Raw genomic sequence first — 23,225 nt, forward strand, 5'->3', positions numbered from 1 at the left:
CATTGGACTCTGCATTGGCTTCCATTCATTTTGACAGCATGAGTAAATATTTATTTATTCATAGCCCTAACCATAACCAGTTAATGTGTAACCTTAACCTAACCACAATCCAAATTGTTGCTCTAAAATTAACCAGTTCCTTTGGTTCATTCGGACCATGTTTTGGTCTCCATGAGGACCAGAATTCCAAATACAGCAGACAAAAACACACACATGTTCACGGTGATGTCATGTTCAGCGTGTGTCTGTTTTCAGTCCCTTCCACAGGTTGAAGCTGCCGGCTGCAAAAGATGCCGCACACTGTGTGTGTGTGTGTGCGTGCCTGTGCCACGTCTCTGTCATCAGCAGTGTCTTCTCACCATGGAAAGATGAAGGAACAAGGATGCGTCTGACATAGTTTCCTGTTTGGAGTCGAGACCACGAGGGCGATGAACGCGCGCTCGCCGCCTCCGTCTCTGAGGAGACTCAGGCGCAGTCGTGTCCTCTTCTTCGTCTCGGGCGTGCTGCTGTGTTTGCTCTACACTCTGACTTTGAAAGCCAGGTTGTCAGAATTGTCTTCGCAGAAGGATGACGACGCCGATGATGTCATGGAGGTCAACATTCGGGAGGTAATGGAATATAATAAGACACAGGACGAGGTGGTGGCGAGCAGCAAACCTCCTCTGGTGGTATTTGTCAACAGGACAGATCTTGAACAGTGTATCTACATAGATCCAAAACCTCCTCCAACTCCACTACCATCTACCACCACATCCCCCCCACACACACAGCAGCCCCCTCACGTTAAAGGTGAATACCCAACAGACCTCTTCACGGTAGAGCAGCGTCGACAAGGCTGGGTGGTCCTGCACATTTTGGGCATGATCTACATGTTTTTCGCCCTGGCCATCGTCTGCGATGAGTTCTTTGTCCCCGCGCTGGAGGTCATCACAGTCAAGCTGGAGATTTCCGATGACGTCGCTGGGGCCACCTTCATGGCGGCAGGTGGCTCCGCTCCTGAGCTCTTCACCTCTTTGATCGGGGTCTTTATCTCCCACAGCAATGTGGGCATCGGCACCATCGTGGGTTCGGCCGTCTTCAACATCCTGTTTGTGATCGGCATGTGCGCCATTTCCTCCCGAGAGATCCTGCACCTGACCTGGTGGCCCTTGTTCCGAGACGTGACCTTCTACATCCTGGACCTCGTCATGCTCATCGTCTTCTTCCTGGACAAGGTCATCATGTGGTGGGAGAGCGTGATGCTGGTGGCGGGCTACATCAGCTATGTGAGCTTCATGAAGTTTAACAGCCAAATCGAGCAGGTGGTCAAGACCCAGCTCAACAAGCACATCGTGAAGGTGTGGACCGCTGAGGAGCCAGAGAAGGTCAGTCGGTGTCAATCTGTGCTTAGTTGAGCATTGGAATGGAATATTTGGGTTTTTTCCTGTGTTCTTTTCGAGATCCGATCCACTGGTTTTAACCAGTATTGGACTGATTCCAACCATCCATCTATTTTCTACCAGTGAAAAGGTTCTATCCTAGACACAGACATTCAAAATGTGGGTTTATGGTGTAATTTAACATTTGCTTATGTATATTTGACATGTTTTTGTTACAGGATTAAGATTATGGATTTGTTTAGTCTGTTATTACAATGGTCCAGTCCAATTAGGGTAGAGCTAGACGGGGTATAAGAAGCCACCTGGCGATTGGGGGAGCTTGTTGACCTTGCTGAGAGGCTTTGTTAAAGGTGCATTATGTAATAAATCTAAATCAACTGGCCATAAAATCCTCCTAATATGTCAGAGACTCATGAATAATGTTCATATAACAAACTGAACTCACCAACAACAACAGTACAGACAAAATATTTGCAAATAAAAGTATTACCACCGTCTGCCAATCATTGCAGTCAGTAGAGTCTCAGCTGCCGAGCAACCACGGGTTGCCAGTAACGTCAGAAAACCAAACCTAAAAGACCTCAGTATTTTGAATTTGAATGTAGTAACCGTTTTTGGCCACATTCTTACATATGGCACCTTTAAGTAGTGTTTTGAATCTGTTTATACTTTTGTTGGTTGTGTTGGACCTTGGGTGTGCTTGTGTAACTATGGCAGCGGATGATTATGTGGGATGGGGAACGCTCAGATATTTTTATTATTATCTCCACATTTGAAAAACACTCGCTCACAAGGATCAGTGCCAGTGAATCACCTGATTGTGATCGTGAACCAGTCAGGTGATTCATTCAGGCAGCAATGAAGCAGTTGGACGTCATATGTCTCGTGATTGTTTTTGTGCACCAAAGCAAGCTTTGAAGCAGTGGTTCTATCGAACTTTAGTCCAGGGTTTGAAGCATGTATCGAAGCTCATCGCACTGCCATCACTACTGCCAAACACACACAAAGAAAAACAATATTCAATTTGTGTATCCTTACTACCCGTAATTTTACTCTATCGAGTTGTAGGGGAGCTGGACCCAATCCCGGCTCACATAGGGCGAAAGGCAGGGTTCACCCTGGACAGACATAGAGAAGAACAACCATACACTCACTAACTCACACCTACAGCCAATTTAGAGTGTCCAGTTAACAAAATCCCCCAATTTTGCATGTTTTTGGACTGTGGAAGGAAACCATAGTACCTGGAGAGAACCCACATACACACTGGGAGAACTCTACATTGACTCTTGGTCATATTGGCTCACTAGTTGCAACAATGCTGGCCTCTACACCGCTGTGTGTTGACATTATACTGAATATTGTATGTGCTCATCCCTACAGTAAATGCTGGTTGTGCAATTTACAAAAGACATTTAGTTAGATAGTTGTGGTATTCTCTCTCCCTCAGGATTTAACCATCCATCACTTGATGACTGATTTTTCTGCTTTTTGAAGCGAGGAACAACTGCATAATCTTCACAATACAATTCTAGCTAATAAAAGAACCTGTTTGCTCCTATGATTAACATTTTGACCAAATTAAATCTGTGTATTCTCCATCCTTTCCTCTCGTCACTGTTGCCTGCTCAGAGAAAGAGGAGCAGTGATTTGTGGGTCTGTGCAGGTGACCGCATGTGTTTGTGCAGAATCCTTTGATGCACAACAGAATGGACTCCAGGTGTCACAGATACTGTGTCACACTGAGGTCATCTTCTTTCTGTATCTATAGCCCCACAATATCAACGCGTCCACTTTGCATAGTGGCTTTGTTTTCTGCAGGACCAGCCAGTAAAAAATATGAGTGTATTTGATATGCAGAGCGGTGCTTAAGTATTTCAAGTATCGGCAGCACATTCTCTGATTATCCAGCAGCACGTCTGCAGCTCCTTCAGTCATCAAGTGATGCTGCCACACAAGTGGCTCAGAATCAGTAGAATTTAAATGAAGCAAATGGTGATGTTATAGTGTGGTTAAAACTCGCCTATTTACATTATATACAGTACGTGATTTATAGTTAATTTGTGAGAAATGAACAGTAATTCAGTATTATTACAGATGTCACAGGAAGTGCTTTTATTTTGTGTCTGAACAAACACATGTAGTATAATATTCACAATTAAAAGGGTTCTTGGTGGAAACCTCCAAAAGGGTTCCAGGCCAGAAAGGGTTCTCCAATGAGGACAAGCCAAATAACCTTATATGGTTCTACCAAATTGTGTGTCGTTCTGAAATGTTTTGCACCACAACATTCATACGCTTGTAAATCTGTCAGCCGATATACTGAGGCCTTATTGACAAAACCTACAGGAGAGTGAAGCTCCACCACTGCCACCTCCTCTAGCTGCTCCTGCTCCTCCTTCTCCTGCTGCTCCATCTGCTGCACCAAAGGCTGAGGTAAAATCCAAACCACAACCTGAACCGCCTTCGAGCAGCCCTCAACACATCAAACCTCCATCAGCTCAACAAGAGGACAAATTAAGACTCAGGGTATGGACAACAATTTTATTACTAATACTAATAAGTATTGTTTTTGGTGGCTCTGTGTGTCTGTATGTGCTTCCACACTTGCACTTGCCAATATGACCAGCAGAGGCCGCCAGAGGCTTGTTGCGTGAATGGAGTGAAGTCCATCTTTGATTGCCTTGTTTTATTGATTGTATTAACTGGAATTGCTGTGTAATTTAATCTTAATGTGTCTTTAATTTAATTTCAAATTGAAGTGTCATGTCATAATGTGTTTATCGTTGCACACCTGCAAACTAAAACCCTGAGAGAATGTAATTTTTTGACGAATAGCCCCAAAGTGTTGTTTGTGACTGTGCGTCTGCTGATGTGCAGTTACGACCTGTCCTGCAGCGAGGTGGCAGCTCGGCCTCCCTCCACAACACATCTCTGCGGAACACCATCTTCCAGCTGATGATCCACACACTCGACCCTCTGGGGGAAGGTAACGGAACTAAGGGCTTGTGTATGAGTATGTTTGGATTGATCACTGTAAATATTAGAAGTAGACAAACCCACAGTTTGTCGTGATTAGCGCTCTCGCTTTTGCAGCAAGAAGATTTGAGCCCTGGTTGGAACAAGGGCCTTTCTGCATGCAGTTTGCATGTTGTCCCCGTGTGTGCATGGGTTTTCTCCAGGTTCTCTGGCTTCCTCCCATAGTTCAGAAAGTTTTTTTGGGGTTTGACAAACTGACGGCTTTACGTAGGGTCTGTTGTAACGCTGCTGCTTCTTCAAAGTCTTACCAATCCATGGCTGTGCTGAAATCAGGCTACGTCTTGGCTCATTTGCATACTGCAACACTGATTGGATGTTTACTGAGGGGAGAGGTGTGTGCTGTGAATACATGTGTTGTCATCTTCCCATTTAAAATGTGAAAAGTCACACTCTGGCTGGTTTATCTGTTGTAGAAACAAAGCAAGGCCCTTGCCTAAAGAAAATAGAAATAGCTTATTTCTAAGGCAATTAAAGGTGCATTATGTAATAAATCTGAAGCAACTGGCCATAAAATCCTCCTAATATGTCACAGAGACTCAGGAACAATGTTCATATAACAAACTGAACTTACAAACAACAAAAGTACAGACAAAATATTTGCATTAAAAAATATATTTTGCAGACTGCAAATCATGTTTTGGCATGTGGCGCCACCTACCACCGTCTACCAATCATTGCAGTCAGTAGAGTCTCAGCTGCCAAGGAACCACGGGTTGCCAGTTACGTCAGAAAAGAAAACCTAAAAGACCTCGGTATTTTGAATTTGAATGTAGTAACTGTTTTTGGCCACATTCTTACATATGGCACCTTTAAGACATACTGACACACCTATGGGTAGCATGTTCATTGTCTGACAATAGACCCTCCTGAATGTTACACGCTGGACCTGTAAGTACATGATTAACTTTCTGCCAGCTGATTAGTCAGTGTTCCAGCTTTGTGATGTAGTGAAGCTGACAGTGACTCAGTACTGTGCTGCTTCGTCAGGGTGTTGGGATGAGCGGTGACCTTCACCTGGCCATTGTTCCTCTGGTCTCACAAGCATTCGGCCACCGCTGATCCTTAATCAGCTTTTCGAAACAAGCTAATAAAAGCTGGATAAGAGCCAGCGCGCTACAGCACGCCGAGCTCTTTATCTCCATGGTAGCAGTGAAGTCGTGGCGATGCAGAAGAGCTGCAGCTGCAGCTGAATGTCTTTACTGTGGTTAATTGTCAGCCAGTGCTGTCGTGTGACCCCGTCTATACTTTGTACTGACAGTGAAGGAGAATAGAGTGGTGCATCCAGCCTCTAGATTCAACTCGACAGGAAAAAACAAACAATTTAGAAGCAATTAAACATGGTAAAGAAATGTGGATATTTCAAGTGTTGCTGTTGCTACCATATCTGACTTTTTGTAAAATGTTGCTAAAGTGGATTCACGTGACCTTCAATTCAGTGGTAGCCATCTTGGTTGTTAAAGGTCTCATATACTGGAAATTCCAATTAAATTTGCTTTTGTGTGTGTATCTGCGTTACTACCTTGTTAATGAAGCCCTAACGTTTCAGAGCAAACACTTTAGCCACTGCTGATGTCAGTGTCTGTAACTTACTGCCTAGCCCTTTTTTAGCCCTAACCCTAACCTCACTAACACTTGTGCTTAGTTGAGTTAAAAACGCTGAAAACATTCCTATGGGTCATATTCAGGGGTTGACCAAAACAACATTTCAGTTTCAGAGGACTTGTTGATCCATATAGTTGCATTGCTGTATGTTAAATGATACGAGACCATAAAACCTAAATGAAAGTGCATTGACCCACTAGTTCAATGTGTTTCTGCTGGATTTAATTCTAGAGAGAGCTTTTGGAGGGGACCTCAAAACCCCCAGGTTGAGAAAAGCCAGACGAGGTAAGAGCTGCAAAAAAAAATCCTTGCTGTCGTGTCCTGTCGTGATTGTTTAATTGCTTCATTTCAGCTTAAATTCACATTGTCATTAACTCAAAGCAGAAGATAAGAAATACTTTAAGAAATAATTGAATTACAATTTTCAGCAGACCTTCATTATGTCCTAAAACATAGGTAACAGCTGGTATTTATCTATTCCTGAACAGGGTAGAAAACCCTTCAGAATAAAGTTATAATTTCTGTGAAATAGAGAGAGTGATATGTCAAGATTTTGAGACACAACTAGGAAATGATTGTGAATCGAAATCGAATGAATTCAGGAAATTGGTGTAATGGTAAATTCTTTCTTTGTCTCAGAGCTACAGATACCAGGTATTTTTGTGTATTCAAATTAGGTGTCTAGACTCAACCTGCATCTAAATACAACATCCTGCAGGGGAGTCGACTCCGATACCTACCATAGACATGTGAAAGCACGGCCTGGAGAGGCAGACCCCTTCCCAGACAAAGAGATCTGAAAGGGGTGTTCCTCAGGTATAAATGTTTAGGGCTCACTATGCTCTGGGTCTTTCTTCAGCTACAAACACTCGTGTGTAGATTGACCTTTGGTGAACATTGGTGGGTGATACCCAGCCCTACAATTGGAAACAATTTTTTAGCTTCAGAGAAATATTTTTACAAATTTTGAGGGATCTTTTTCCGGCGACTCTCTGATTATCCTTCTTCATATGCTGACAAAAAAGTCTAATTCTGATTTTGTCTAGTTGTATTTAATTGTGGAGTCACATGACTGTGTGTTATCAGCAATGTTAGGTGTTTGCTTTGATGTGTATCTCACTCAGAGACATCCTTTAATGGTGATGTCAGAGGGGAGGGGTCAGTGAAGAGGACAGGTAAGACGTTTTAGTCTCAGTTCGTCTGTTGTGGTGTTCAGTCTGGTTTTGTCTCCGTCACAGTGGAGCGTGAACAGTGTTTTATGGCATCAGTGATGTTGCGTGGTTTTCGTTGTTCGTTGTGTGTTTGCATGTGTCTCTCTATCATTGTGTACATGATGCATGACCTGTCACACACTCATTTGGAAAACGTCGGTTAATAATCACAGCATCACAGGTTTTCACAGAATCGGTGTTTCAGTGTGGTTGTTAACAAGGCCTTGAAATTCGTTCTATCTGAATGACGAGCATTTTTGTAAATGTTCTCTCTCGAAAGCAAAACTTGAAACTGTACATATTTATAGGTAATGATTTGTTTGTACACTCCACAACACTGCTGTTCTTTTGCCATATCCCGATAAAAACATGTAAATGTGTGCAGGCAACAACCAGATTTCTTCTGAGGAAAAATGTAAACACCAATGACAACAATCTGATGGCATGTAAATGTACATTTTAGCGTCACTCTGCATGAGTTAATTAAGTGACTTCTTCTGTGGTTTTGTTTCTGTGTTAGTCTCTGATAATATGGCCAGTGTGTGTGTGTATATGGTCAAAGCTACAGTATGTTGACTCTGTTGAAGATGTACAGTCCATGAGGGGACTCATGAATGAGCTGTCCTTCTTTTAACTGCAGCGAAGAACAAAGTTAAGCCTCTGAACGTACCAGGCACAGGAACATTACAGAGTCAGGGTGAGTGTGTCGAGTCAATTTTATTTATAAAGCCCAACATCACAAACACAGTTGTCCTCGAGGTGCCTCAGTGACACCCTCTGAGGTGGTTCTTCACAATCAGAGGAGCCTCTCAGTTACTGCGTTTGTGCGTCATTGTGTGGAGAAATGAAGTGTTTTAAAGGAACTTCAGAGACAACTGGTTTAACAGATGGGAATGGTGTGTGTGTGTGTGTTTCTCATGTCAGTGATGCAGTGGTGAGGGAAATTGATCTCACTACAATGCACAAAAATGCATTTATTAAATTATAGTGTTTTTTTTATTCTACACTTTGCACTTTTAATGGAAACCTTTTTTTTGTTCCATCAACGCAACATATTTTCTGTTGCTCTGTTTTTAATCCTGCTCTTTAAGCTATGTCTATGCATTGTAATACCTCTTTGTGTCATTTACTATGCTTTTGTTGTATTTCTATGTCCTATACTATAGTACTGCGCTGCTTCTGTCTCTTAAAAGAATTTGAAAATATGTCCATAATGTTACAAGTTTGATGATCAATGGTTATGATGTGAAGCTTAAATTCTACGATTTCACACCCACAGCTCTTTACCTCGTTGAAGAGAACACTCTGTAATGGTACATTTTCAGACAAAAATGTGTCTTGTGGAGTTCCACAGGGGAATTGTTTGGGAGCACTTATTTATTCATTCATTTATTCAAAGGATTGCTTGTGTTTGTGGATGACCTCTATTTTGGTGCCTCACCTTGCTTGTGGTGACCAGTATTGTATCTGGTAGTGGGAATACCCTGGCAATAGTATTTGGAACAATATGTCAGAATTCATATGTGGAAAACCACTATATAGCGGCTTTTGCCCTGGACGTGTGACACATCAATAAAGGTGGTGTTACCTAAGAAAACTGAAGTATTTAATGTACATTAAATTTAAAGTGGAGACCATAAATACTCGCTGGGCAGAGCTAATGAGGCTCCTACTAAATCAAAATGTATTTATGTGTATTTGTCTTTCACTTAACTCAGTAGCACTTTAGTGGACAACTGAGAACATTATCACAAATAAATACAAACTGAACATTCATCATTCTGCTCATTCTGCGTTTTCCCTCTTCTCAGATGGTGATGCCGGTCCACCAGAGGGCGCCGCAGCTGAGCCCAGCACTTCACAGCCTCCCAAGGCAGAGGAGACGACTGAGAAGACGGTTGACCAGCCGGAAAAATCAAAGGTACAAATAATGACCACATACAGAAATGAGCTTCACATAAAAGATGATGTTTCAGAAAACCAAACTGTCAACACACCAGGATGTACTAAGGAGATTTAGTGCCCCCTAGTGGTGGTACAGCTTTGCTCTCTCTACACTCTTAGAAATAAAAGTGCTAAGTATAACCATATAAGGCCCTTCGGCTTGTCCTCATAGGAGAACCCTTTTTAGGCTTTAGGAACCCTTAGTGTTACCAAGAACCCTTGAAAACCTATTTTTCGGGAAAGGGTTTTTCAGAAGCAAATGGTTCTGAAAAACCCTCAGAACCTCAGCCCTTGTAGAAGAACAATTTTGGAACCCTTATTTCTAAGAGTGTAGATTGACCAGTCACTGCAATTCTAGTGTTTATGATGAACACACCAGTGTTGTTCAGTGATACATTTAAGAGATGTTTCGTATTAAGACATAAATGTTGAATTTAAATACTGGCTTCACTGATAACAATGGTATAGCCAGATTATGATTATGTATTATTACAACTTTAATGTGTTATTTGAGTGACACAAACTCTGTGTTTGTGGTGTTTTGGTTTGTTCAAAACACCACAAACACATGGTGACTTGATGGTGACTTGATAGGGTCACCATCAAGTAACACAGCTGACACTGTAGCACTGACACTGGGTCAGACCTAAGAAACCTCAGGAGGAGAATAACATAGAGGGTCTGTCATGGATCTGCTTTAAAATATAGACTTTTCTCCAGGACAAGGAAGCAAAACACAAAACTTCAGCCAAGGGCACCTAGCCCTGTTACTCAGCCTCTGTCTCTGTCCTCTCATCATGTGATAATTATGTCACCTCAAAGTGGAAACCGTCTCGTTGTTTCGTGTTGTTTCTCCTGCAGGCGACTGCAGCAGCAGCAGCAGCAGCAGGAGGCTCAAAGAGCAACTCTGAGGACAAGAGCAGCGACGAGGGAAGCAGTGAGTCCTCTGAGGGTCAAGATGACACTGATGATGATGACGATGACGATGACGATGATGATGAAAACAAGGAGGAGGAGGAAAACGAGGAGGAAGAAGAGAAAACTGAGCCATTGTCTTTAGAGTGGCCTGAGACCAGACGTAAACAAGCCACCTATCTGTTCCTGCTGCCCATCATGTTCCCGCTGTGGCTCACGCTGCCGGATGTCCGCAACCTGGTGAGCACAAACCCATCTCTTATATACTATATGTGTCCAGCCATGGCAAAAGGGTTCACATGTCTACTTCGGGACATTTGGAGTTATTTACAGATTCCGAAAGTGTGATATCTAAGCTTTCCAACAATGTCAAACCCATGTCCATCTGATCATTTTTGAGGAAGATGTGGTCATTTGAATGTAGGCACTCCTCAAACTGCTTTAGGGAGAAATTCAGCCTGAAAGATTTCGACCTTCTTGAGGAGCCAGGCCAATAGCTGCTCATTTGCATGACATTAACATGGTCACAACCCCCCACCCAGTCTAGCTGTCGGTGACATCTGATGTCTGTTAGCCCACAGGACAGTAACAGTGTAGCAGTTTGGAAAAAAAAGGAATGAACGTAGTTCATGTCAATGTAAGGCAAGGCAAGGCAAGTTTATTTGTATAGCACATTTCAACAACAAGGTAATTCAAAGTGCTTTACATAAAGCATTAAAAAGCATAGAAAAGAGACATTTATAAAATCAGATATAACATCAAAATAAAAACAAGCAGGTAAAATTTAAAGATTAAGATTCAAAAATAAATTAGATACAAATAAAATAAAAAGATAAAAAATAAAATCAAGAGTATATATAAGGAATAGAGGTTACAGTGCAGTATTGGAAATTACTGAAATGCAGCGGCAAACAGAAAAGTCTTCACTCTTGATTTAAAAGAGGTGAGAGTTTCAGTTTTCTGGGAGTTTGTTCCAGATATATGGTGCATAGAACTAAAATAAAGAAATAAAATATATCTAAGTGTGTGAAGGAATATTTTCCAGACCATGGACTATATTATCATCTTCAATACCAGTTCCTCCCCCACAATGTGGCTGTACCCACTCTGTCCATCACAGTTGATATGCGGACTAAATGATGACATCACAAACGCACCCTCTTCTGCTTACTCTTCTGTGCTGTAACCTTTGGTGCATGTGAAGTATTTTGCCTCATCAGAACAGAAAGGCCTGATTTTTTCAAAAAGATACGTCTGCCTGTCCATGGTCAGTCCAGGTGGGGCCAGGACGGGAAGACTGTCAACAGGGGGCAGAACTCCTGGGTTGCGCAGTAGCTGAAACTCGATAGGCTCTGCATCACTGTGAGTTTGAGCAAGCACCACACCTGGTCTGTTGGCATCAAAGCTGTGACAGAATAGAAGCACACAACAGGATATTTAAAACATGGCTCAAAGTTCACATGGAACACTATCATGTCCATTTGTGATTTTTTTATTTATAAAATGCAGAATTTTGAATATAAATACCTAAAGTGCTGATAACTCTTGATCTGTGGGAGCTTCCGAAAGTAGGGACTCAGATGTGTCTGCCAGTCGATGGTCTTTACTATCACTCTGCCATCTGCCGTTCCAACAAGCTGCGGAATATTGAGGCGACTTTCAGGAGAGCTGTGTTCCACTACCTGTTGACAGCAAGAACCACAATGAAAATAATTATTTTATTTTTCCAAAAAAATCACATTTTACACATTACATATAGCAGTCTATATAAGCATTTGGCTATTGTATAGAAATCAATTTATACACATACCAAGAGCCTTAGCCGACCTCATGTATTGACGCCACACTGAGGCCTTGGACACATGGGTTGGCAGCAACTTCAAATGCCAATCCTTATGCCCAGGATTCTGAAAAAAAATAACAAAACACTTGTTTCAGATCATAGTTCATGTTAACAGGCACTTTATCACTGAATCAGTATAGATTGATCAGTAGTATTGCTTGAATTATGTGTGAATGCCACACCTTTATGTGCATGAATTGCACGTGTAATTAACACGTTCATCACACATTGTGTTAATCATGTGTGATTCATGCATGCAAAGGTGTGGCATTCACACATCATTCAATGCAATGTTAGGTTTCGAACACGGGAGTTTCGTCTCAAAGCATTTGAATGATCAAACTGAACCTGCGGGTGTATAAAATCTCAAAGAGGGCCTCCTCTTACGACTTATAATACGCTCATCTGACCGAACAAAAGTTTCGATGTGCGCATCATTCTCATTGTAATAATACAGTACCGAGCTGTGAAAAAAAAAACGTTTTCCTGTTTTTCTCGTTTTGCGCTCGGCCGACTTGTTCCCTTTTGGTCCGTGGCGGGTCACATATGTCATATACTGAACCAGTTTCCACACGTTTATAGGACATTTTCTGCTGCAGTTATTCTGAAATGATTTGATCTGACTCTTTGTTTTTGTAGGCATCCAGGAGATATTTTGCCATGACATTCATTGGCTCCATCCTGTGGATTGGCATTTTCTCCTACATGATGGTGTGGTGGGCTCATCAGGTGTGTCACCACAACACACCACGTATTTTTCCTGGAAGCTGATTTGAGCAAAGTGACTGTTTTTCTACTGTTCTGTGCTGTAAACCGAGGTTGTTATTTTTGCACAGGTTGGTGAGACTGTGGGTATCTCAGAGGAAATCATGGGTCTGACCATCCTGGCAGCCGGGACGTCGATCCCAGACTTGATCACCAGTGTGATCGTGGCCCGTAAAGGTCTGGGTGACATGGCTGTGTCCAGCTCAGTGGGCAGTAACATCTTTGACATCACTGTCGGGTGAGTTTCTGCACTATAGTATCGACAATATCCCGACAAAGACTAAGAACAGTGATTTAAGGTAAGACTAAAACATCAAAACCACATCAAAATCAACTTTTTGATCATTTAAAGGTGCATTATGTAATAAATCTAAAGCAACTGGCCATAAAATCCTCTTAATATGTCACAGAGACTCAGGAATAATGTTTATACGACAAACTGACCAACTACAACAGTACAGACAAAATATTCACATTCACAAATATTATGCAGACTGCAAATCATGTTTATGTTTTGAAATCATGTTTGGGCATGTGGCGCCACCTACCGTCATCTACCAATCATTGCAGTCAGTAGAGTCTCAGCTGCTGAGCAACGACGGGTTGCCAGTTACGTCAGAAAGCACCTAAAAGACCTTGGAATTTTGAAATTGAATGTAGTAACCGTTTTTGGCCACATTCTCATATATGGCACCTTTAAATCATTATATTTGGGACTCTGGAGGTCCTATCAGTCGGCAAAGTGTAAAAAAAGATGACTCACTCATGTTTTTCTGGTCCTCCTCAGTCTAAGTACAGGAGATAAAACACGCAATGTTGACTTCCGCACTCATTGGGACGTCAAAATGTGCTAAATTCCTGGAATTGTTGTCTCGCGGAGTTCCGCTTTGTCCGTAAAGCACGCGAGAGTGCTGGCGAGGGCAATGGTATCCGTGAAAACAGGAAGTCTGCAAAGTCTGCAAAGTCTGCAAAAAGTTCTATTCTTGGCTCCACAGTGCAGCACAGAGTTCTACACAAACTTCCAGCCTCAGTGGATTCATGTTATATATGACGGCAATGTGCCTGCTAGAGCCTGCAAATTATCACTTTTCCAAATGCTAACTGCTGTTAGCTCCCAGTAGCCTCTGTGGCTTGACTTTTTTTTAAGGTGGACCTTTAAGGTGGACCTAAAGAGATACTACTAAACAGAGTGTTCTGAACAAGGCTGTTTTTGCAGGGTGATTGAACTGCTGTGGTGCTTCATCCTTATGGTATTTTGACCAAAGCATGTCACAGACATGTTCATTAGGACACCAGGGAACTAGGTTCACTTGGAGTAACAGGGTATAATATGTCCCCCTTTTTTTTCCCTTGAAATGTAACTACAACTTTCTACAAAAACGACAACATTTTGAACATATACAAAAAGAAATGAAAAGAAAAAATCTAATTTATTTTTTAGAGCACAGCAAAACTATTTTCCCCTGAAATGCAGTAGAAGTACCTCAGCTGTGTACTGGTGACAGGAACACGTCTGTCCTCTCTGGTTTCAGTCTGCCGGTGCCGTGGCTCTTGTACACTCTGCTGCACGACGGCAAACCCGTCACCGTCCGCTCCAACGGCCTGTTCTGCGCCATCGTGCTGCTCTTCCTCATGCTCCTCTTCGTCATCATCTCCATCGCCAGCTGTCGCTGGAAGATGAGCCGGAAGTTGGGCCTGACCATGTTCGTACTGTACTTTGTGTTCCTGGTCCTCAGCGTCCTGCTGGAGGTCCGTGTCCTTGTCTGCCCCGTTTCAGTCTGAGCTGACAGCAGTGTACATTATGTGATGTGTTAGATGTTAACAAGACGGGTGTCAAAATGCTGAGCCAGCACACAGTAGACACTGAGTAGAAACTAAAAAGTAATGTTAACGGAATAGTACAGTGTGGTTGCATGAGGATGAGGAGTGAACCTCACTGATAACATAGCAGCAGGGACAAAAAAAAACAACAGATTTTAGACACTTCACAGAAGCCTCACTTAATAAAATCTCCTATTTGAGCTCGGGTGCAAAAAAAATAAAAACATCTTGAGAACATACCTCCACTTTTTGATTTAGAGTGACGCTAAAACTTGAATTGCTCATATAATCTCTTAGTGGTCACTTGTTAAAATATAAATACACCAAGTAATAACACGCAGTATCACACGTGAGTAACTGTTGAGGTAGATTTTTCCTTTCAATATTTTGAGCATAATTCTGTAACATTCCTAATAGACTATAGAAAATATTTAAAATCCTACCAGTGGAGCAGTGACTTTACAGATTTCCCTGCGCAGCAATTTCAAATCAGTGAATGAGACTGCAGATGTCTAAGTTTATTATATTCTGAACTGTATCCCGGAAACTGTTCTACATGTGTTTGTTTGTTCATGTTGTTCAATGAGTTTTTGTGTGAACCTGTTTTCCACTGCATCGTCAGAACTGTGCGTCACCTAAACGTATCATGTATCAGACGGGCGTTCACGTCGTCTCCGGTGGACTGAAGTGGATGCAAATGTGTATTATTGATAAGAAGACTGTCAATACTGAAACAACTATTCAATGCTGCAATAAATTATTTTTTATAACAGTCAAGTTGAGCTGTTTTCTATTGAGAAAAAAAGTGAAAACACACAAAATGTCTTTCAGTGTAAATGTAAAGGTTCTCTTGTCTAAATATAAATATCAATGGTTTATCAAAATCCAAAATGTGATTGATCACTTTAATATTTTCAGGTTTGGGAACCCATGATAGTGGGACAGAGGAGGACACATATGGCAAGGAAGATGAAGACCAAAGTGACATCTGTCAAGTTAAATTTGTTGGTGCCTTTATTCTAGAATTTACGGTAGTCAGTCATCTATCTGTTACTACAGAGCGCACAGTTATGATGTCTTGTTAAGTTGAACGAGAAGAATTATTGGAGACTTAACATCCACAATAGGTCGGCTTTCACTACTGGCTTTTACAATTTTTTGGACACAACCACATTTAAGGGGTCCACTTTTAATCAAACTAATCGATTGGACATAATATTTTGTTTTCAAAGAGACATACACATGCACTGTTGCATAAGACCAGCTTTCTCCCGAAACATACTCATCATCCACAGGATCTGCACACAGAAGGAAGACTTATTTAAGGCCTCTAAAGTGCTCTTCTCTGATTTGGCCAGCAGGGGGTACTCTCGGACCGTCCTTAGAAATTCTTACAAGAGGTTCCTCCAAATTAAACCTCAGATTGTGCCTCCTCGGTGAAGCCGGTCAGAGTACTTAACTTTAAATGGTCCTTTACAGAAAGGGGAATTCTCTATATCCATAGGATTATTGCTGCATTCAGAAAAAAACACCAAAATTCCCAAATCAAAACCATTGGACGAATTCGTGAAACAGCAAGTGTGGGTGTCTAATCTATGAACCAAATGAATAAACAAAACTAATAATTATCCACACTCCGCTGGTTTAATGCTTTGTTCAGCACGTCTGGGATTCAGGTTTGGAATGCGGCCCAGAGACAGAGAGGCACTTTAATTCCACATGGTCTTAATGAGACTTGGTTGTGATGCTACATAGGACTGAATGGAGCATGGATGAATGAAATTCTTTTTTTCCCTTCCCCTGACCTTATCCTGACCTTTAAGACCTATATCCTGACCCTGTAAATGTAATAAAATATCAGAAAACTTGGAAAACAATGGGCATAATAAAGAAAAGAAAGGCTCAAACCTACCTAAGGGATTAAATATTTACAATTCGATGCGATAAAAACAAGTTAATTGTTTTATTTTGAAAAAAAAGATGAATATGTTATGTTAAAAATTTGACTAGAGTAGGTCATAAGGTTCAAAGGAAAGCTCGACATCATATATGCTTGAGAACACACCCCCATTTCTTTTCTCCAGGTGGTATGCTCCATAATCTGGGAGGGTATAAATAAAGCTCCACCTCATCTGATCTCACTCTGGTCTTGACTTTTGAAGAGGAATTGTTTCTCCTGAGCAACATGCACTCGCACAAGCATTTACTCTCTTCATTTGAGCCTTCAATAAATAGAAATGATTTTGTAGAAACACATATATTTTTTTATTATTTCATTTTGGAGAGGTATTTAAAGGTCCCATATAATGCAAAATCAACTTTTTAATCATTTACACCCTAATGTGTGGGACCCTGGAGGTCCTACCAGTCACCAACGTGTGAAAAAAGATGATCACTTATGTTTTTCTGGTCCTCCTCAGTCTAAGTACAGGAGACAAAACACGCGATGTTGACTTGTGCACTCATTGTTACGTCACAATGCGCTAAATTCCTGGAATTGTTGTCTTGCGGAGCTCCGCTTTGTCTGTAAAACACACGAGAGTGCAGGTGAGGGCAACGGTATCCGAAAACTGGAAGTCCGTGAAGTCCGCAAAGTGTTTTATTCTTGGCTCCACAGTGCAGCACAGAGTTCTACACAAACTTCCAACCTCAGAGGATTTATCTGTCCAGTGGATACATGTTGTATATGACGGCAATGTGCCTGCTAGAGCCTGCAAATGATCACTTTTCCAAATGCTAACTGCTGTTAGCTCCCAGTAGCCTCTGTGGCTGATGTCATTTCCTGTCCCTTAAGTTTCATTTTACTTTTTTTTTAAGGTGGACCTAAAGAGATAATACTAAACAGAGCGTTCTGAACAGGGCTGTTTTGGCAGGGTGATTGAACATATAGGATATCAGATATTAGGACACCAGGGAACTAGGTTAACTTGGGACAAATAGGGTATAATATGACCCCTTTAATTTATTACTATATGATAACAACTCTGTGATTATGGTTTATCCTTCGGATGTAGGTTGGACTGTGATGCGAAAGGCATGGGAGCTCCTGTCAACGCACAGATGTTAACAAAGTGGCAGGGGGACCACTTTTCCCGTCTCCCGCTCAGATGGTAGACTCAGTTCCTCTACCCCATGTGACTCCTGGTCCAGGGAAATATAGTTTTTTTTCTTAGAAATCACAGCCAGCTGACTGCTGTGGTCAGATGCTCGGACGTCACTTACATAAACACACCACTGTGGTTTTACCATCGGCTACAATCACATGCTCATTTCTCTCACTTTTGCTGCAGATTATGACATGAAGATTATCGCAGATTATCGCAGATTATCACGGCTCAGTCACGACGCCATCGTATGTGGAGAATGTACACACCGTAAATCTCACGAGGAATGGTAACAACGTTCACAGTCGATAACTCCAGACTCGAGGCAGCATCAGAGTCGATGACACATTAAAGGGCTATTGCACTCATTTACATACACTAAACGCACAGAATAATATGTGCTAATATGTTAGCTGTGGTTCATTGTTGAGAAGAAATTTAATGTAAATAAAATGTAATACTTTTAACACCTAACTGTGTTATCTGATGCTTTTTGACACTGAGCTTTGCTGGTTGATGAAAGATGTGACACACTTTATTTCTCTTAACACCGATGTTTTCTCGGCCATATCATGTGACAATCTTCTCCGTCTCTTTTCACTTTCTTTTAAACCCTGGTCTCAGAAGCTGAAGACGACGAGGAGGAGGAGTCTAAACATCTTCATTTAATAATATATTGTTTTGGAAAATAGATGCAAATATTACCTTTGTTACTGACATAAAAAAGTCAAACATATTACAAATGTAACAGGAACGAGGAAACAATTATAGATAATAGAATACATGCATAAATGACAAAGTAAAGAAATAAGAAAAAAATACAAAAGCAATTCTGTAAATAGAAGTTATACAATAGTTGAGATGTAAGCAAAAGCTTGCACTCCTGTTGGCAGTGCGATGAAGTCTTGGTTATATATTTGTGAATAAATTATTATTTTGCTGTCAAAAGACATTTCTCAGGGTTGTTTTAGCTGTTTTATGGAAGGAAACCACTTCAGATGTCACTAAATAAAACATATTAGCACCAAAGTCACTGTTCTGCACCACAATCACTGTTCTGCACCACAATTCGGCACCAAAGTCACTGTTCTGCACCACAATCACTGTTCTGCAACAAAGTCACTGTTCTGTACCAAAGTCACTGCTCTGCATCAAAGTCACTGTTCTGCACCACAATCACTGTTCTGCACCAAAGTCACTGTTCTGCACCAAAGTCACTGTTCTGCACCACACTCACTGTTCTGCACCACAATCACTGTTCTGCATCAAACTCACTCTTCTGCACCACAATCACTGTTCTGCTTGACAGGTTTCTTTGCTCAAAAAGCTTGTTTTCTCCCTGTTTTGCTCTATGTTCTACTGCCTATTACTAAATGACCGACACACTTTTTTTCCTGATGAAAAGAGAAAGTCTACTCTTTCTTTTGGTCATTTCTCTTTTTACACAGAGTCGTCTTCTAGTCATAGAACACTGTTCTGTGAGTCTTGGAAAATCAGTCGAAATGCTGTAAAACGCTTGGCTGCAAGGGGCTCCCTGCGCTCTGAATATGGCTGGCAGCCAATGAGTTAAATAGTTAAAAAGTTTAAATAAATAAAGCTCTCTTGTGTGTTAGTCTTACTCATCAGTGGCAGGATTTAACCGTTGTTGTTGTTGTTGTTGTTGTTGTTGTTGTTGTTGTTGTTGTTGTTGTTGTTGTCGTTGTCGTTGTCGTTGTCGTTGTTGTTGTCGTTGTTGTTGTTGTTGTTGTTGTTGTTTAAGTGCACACTTGACATCCACACAAACACACTTTCTCTCTCTCTCACACACACACAGTCATACTAAAACCCACACATACACAACCCACTCACTCTCCCACACCAAAGTCCATAGAGAAAATCTGTGATCTGTGAAAATCTGCTGCCTCGTGTGGTCATTTTGTGTCACTGAGGTCAATCTGAACAAAGGATTTCAAACACTGAAGTGACAAAATAAGACATTTGAGGCTGGGGCAGAGTTCCGGTTGTAGGTCAAAGGTCATTCAGTGTTACCTCACTGATTGTTCTGTAGAGTTGTAACAGTAACAGTGACTGGAGGCTTTTTGATCTGATTACAGCTATAGAGGATTGACTGTGTGCAACACACTTCTTGTGTTGTGTTGTGTTGTGTTGTGTTTTTATGAAGTGATGATGAGCTGTGACACAGTGATTAGGAGGGTTGGTTTAGTTCTTCCTGGACCTCCTCCATCATGTCTCCCACTCTGTCCACTAACTTTAATGTGAAAGAGGAAATGACAGAAACCACATCCTGCTTCTTTAGAGTTTGGACATTTATGCTGAGTCACTGCTGAATGTCAACGTTTCCAATCTTTTAAAAACTCAGTCGCTGATCGTCCTAATATCTATAGTTACTGATCATTGATGAAAATGAGCCAGTGAGAGTTTGATTGAATATTAAAATCTTTATTGACCAAAGAAATCAAACGTTGTTTTTACCAGAACTCAGTTTTACAGCCTCACACTGAACAATACAAACACACACACACAGTCACAGAAACGCACACATTCACTCACACATTCACACACACACACAGTCACAGAGACACACACAGTCTCACACACACACACACACACACACACACACACACACACACACACACACACACACACACACAGACACACAGTCACAGAAACACACACAGTCACAGAGACACACACACACACACACACAGAGACACACAGTCACAGAAACACACACATTCACTCACACATTCACACACACACACACAGTCACAGAGACACACACAGTCACACACACACACACACACAGACACAGTCACAGAAACACACACAGTCACAGAGACACACACAGTCACACACACACACAGAGAGAGACACACAGTCACAAAAACACACACATTCACTCACACATTCACACACACACACAGTCACACACACACGCGCACGCATGCACACAAACAAACACACACAGTCACAGACACACTCACATTCACGCACACACAGACACACAGTCACAGAAACACACACATTCACACACAGACACACAATCACAGAAACACACACACATTCACACACACACTCAGACACACAGTCACACAAAGTCACAGAGACACACACAGTCACAGAGACAGACACAGTTGCATGCACACACACAGTAACACACAGTTGCACACACACACACACACACAGACAGTGACAGAGATACACACACATTCACACACACAGTTGCGCGCGCACACACACAGTAACACAGACACACACAGTTGCACACACACACACACAGTAACACAGACACACATTCACACAGACACACACAGAGAGACACTTGGACACACACACACAGTCGCACACAAACACAGACACACACTCACAGAGAAAAGCTTCATGTGCTGATTTATGACTTTAACAACATGGATAAATTATACTTCAATCAAAACAAATATAAAATACATTATACTACATTCTAAAGTGAAATTAACACAAACACTGTCATTTTCTCCTCAGTCACGACTCTTGTTTGAATGACATGTTTGTATTAAAGCTCCATTACTAGTGCTTTCCCTCACTCATTCATCCACTTTTCCTTCATCCACTCATTTGGTCTGAACCATCTCATAGACTGAGGCTCACAGACGAAAACACACTGGATGCTGAACGGTGCATCAGAGCTGATACTCATCCATTCGCATGGGTCAAAGGTCACTGGTTGTGTGTCAGCTCTGCTCAGTTGCGATAGGTCAGAGGTCAGAGTGGATACGCAGCACTTCTATGTATGGAGGATGCTGCAGCAGAGCGACAAGTCTTAAGTTATACATGCAAGACTAATCGGACTATGAATCCCATTATCCAGGTATGTTAGTCTGACTAAGGCTAGCCGAACTAAGATTAGTCCAACTAACGTGTTTATGACATTAAGAAAAGTGAAGTATTGTCTTGGATCAGACTTTAAACATGAACGTAAACACACTGACCGTGACCAAAGAGGATCCAACTAGCGTGTTTTCATTGTCGCTAAGCTATGTTGACGTTTGGTCCTTTGGTGTTTAGATTGTGTATTCCTGGTATAGTTTGTGTCCAGAAGGCTCCACCTACCTGTCAGCAAACAGTTTTCAGAGCCCATAATGAGGCCACAGACATCTGTCGCCGTGGCTACGCCCCACATCAGTCTCACTGCTGTGTACCTGTGTGGGCAGCACACCGCACCACAGACTCGCCGTGACATCATCATACCTCCCCCGCATCCAGTGACGGGTCAGAACACGTGAACCCTCGCAGATGGCCCCGCCCTTTTGACATGTTTGTTTCTGTGTGTGTGCGTGCGTGCGTCAAGCGTGCGTGCGTGCGTGTGTGTGTGTGTGTGTGTTTAGGAAGGCGAGACTCTCAATTGCCCCACCCTCCATGTACCTGACAGGTCAGAGGTCGTCACAGTGAAGTAGCACAACAAGAAAGGACCTCTCCATGATTGAGGTGTTGGTGATCTTCAGGTGATGTGTTCAGGTGGTGATAATAATAATAATAATAATAATAATAATAATAATAATAATAATAATAATAATAATAATAAATTAGATTTATAAAGTGCCTTTCACGATACCGATACAATACTAACCGATGTACTCAGGTGATGATGTGTTCAGGGTTCAGGTTGATTTAGTCCTGCAGACAGACGATGCATTCACTGACATCGATATCAGACTTCACTGCTGTGCTACATTGATTACGCGTGTGCAGCTAAAGGTAAGAGTTCACAGGTCTGTGGCTCAGGTTTCACCTGCAGCTGCTTGGCCTGTTGAAACTGTTGTTGCTTCACAGATGTTGACACAGATGCGGACGGTTGTTCTTTTCATCGTTGGACTGTGGTCGCGTATAGTTCTGCAAAGTATTGCCGCTGCACAGCGCAAGGCAACTGCTGTTGGCTAACAACGCGCCATAAAGGAAGTTGAAGGTTTTCCAAGCGCGTTCGTTAAACACACTGATGCGGCCCGGTCGACACCTGTGATGTCACAGCACAACATTACCTAACAACTGTGACCTGAGGGTGTGGCCATGTTTATTCTTCAATAACACACAGAGCTTAATTAAAAAGGGTAATTTCAGGGTTACAGCTCAAACATCTTAATGTTTCAGTCAAAAATCAATGTGTGTCCTGTGTCCAAAGATACAAACAGGTGAGTTTAAAAAAGTATGTGACATGTTCATGTGTTCATCAATATCACTCTGTGACATGTTCATGTGTTCATCAATATCATTCTGTGACATGTTCATGTGTTCATCAGTATCACTCTGAAATGTTTATGTGATCAACAGTGTCTGCCTGTAACAAGTTCATGTGTTCATCGGTATCATTCTGACATGTGCATGTGTTCATCAGTATCCATCTGTGACATGTTCATGTGTTCATCATTATCACTCGGTGACATGTTCATGTGTTCATCATTATCACTCGGTGACATGTTCATGTGTTCATCAGTATCATTCTGTGACATGTTCATGTGTTCATCAGTATCCATCTGTGACATGTTCATGTGTTCATGAATATCACTCTGAAATGTTCATGTGTTCATCAGTATCACTCTGAAATGTTCATGTGTTCATCAGTATCATT

At 41.7% G+C, this 23,225-nt stretch overlaps 1 protein-coding gene across 1 annotated transcript; it reads left to right on the plus strand.

The window, feature by feature from the left end:
* Window positions 1-428: 428 nt before the first annotated feature.
* On the plus strand, window positions 429-14,480 carry LOC310928338 (sodium/potassium/calcium exchanger 1-like; the record flags this gene model as incomplete). The annotated part of the gene is made up of 10 exons (XM_083890861.1): window positions 429-1,364; window positions 3,729-3,908; window positions 4,260-4,368; window positions 7,145-7,195; window positions 7,872-7,928; window positions 9,043-9,152; window positions 10,037-10,330; window positions 12,573-12,662; window positions 12,770-12,936; window positions 14,231-14,480. The coding sequence occupies 10 exons, from the start codon at window positions 429-431 to the stop codon at window positions 14,478-14,480; spliced, it is 2,244 nt and encodes a 747-aa protein (XP_083746987.1).
* Between the last annotated feature and the right edge of the window lie 8,745 nt (window positions 14,481-23,225).

The sequence above is a fragment of the Microchirus variegatus genome, assembly GCF_963457635.1.
Source record: "Microchirus variegatus genome assembly, chromosome: 6".
In the NCBI taxonomy this organism is placed as follows: Eukaryota; Metazoa; Chordata; class Actinopteri; order Pleuronectiformes; family Soleidae; genus Microchirus; species Microchirus variegatus.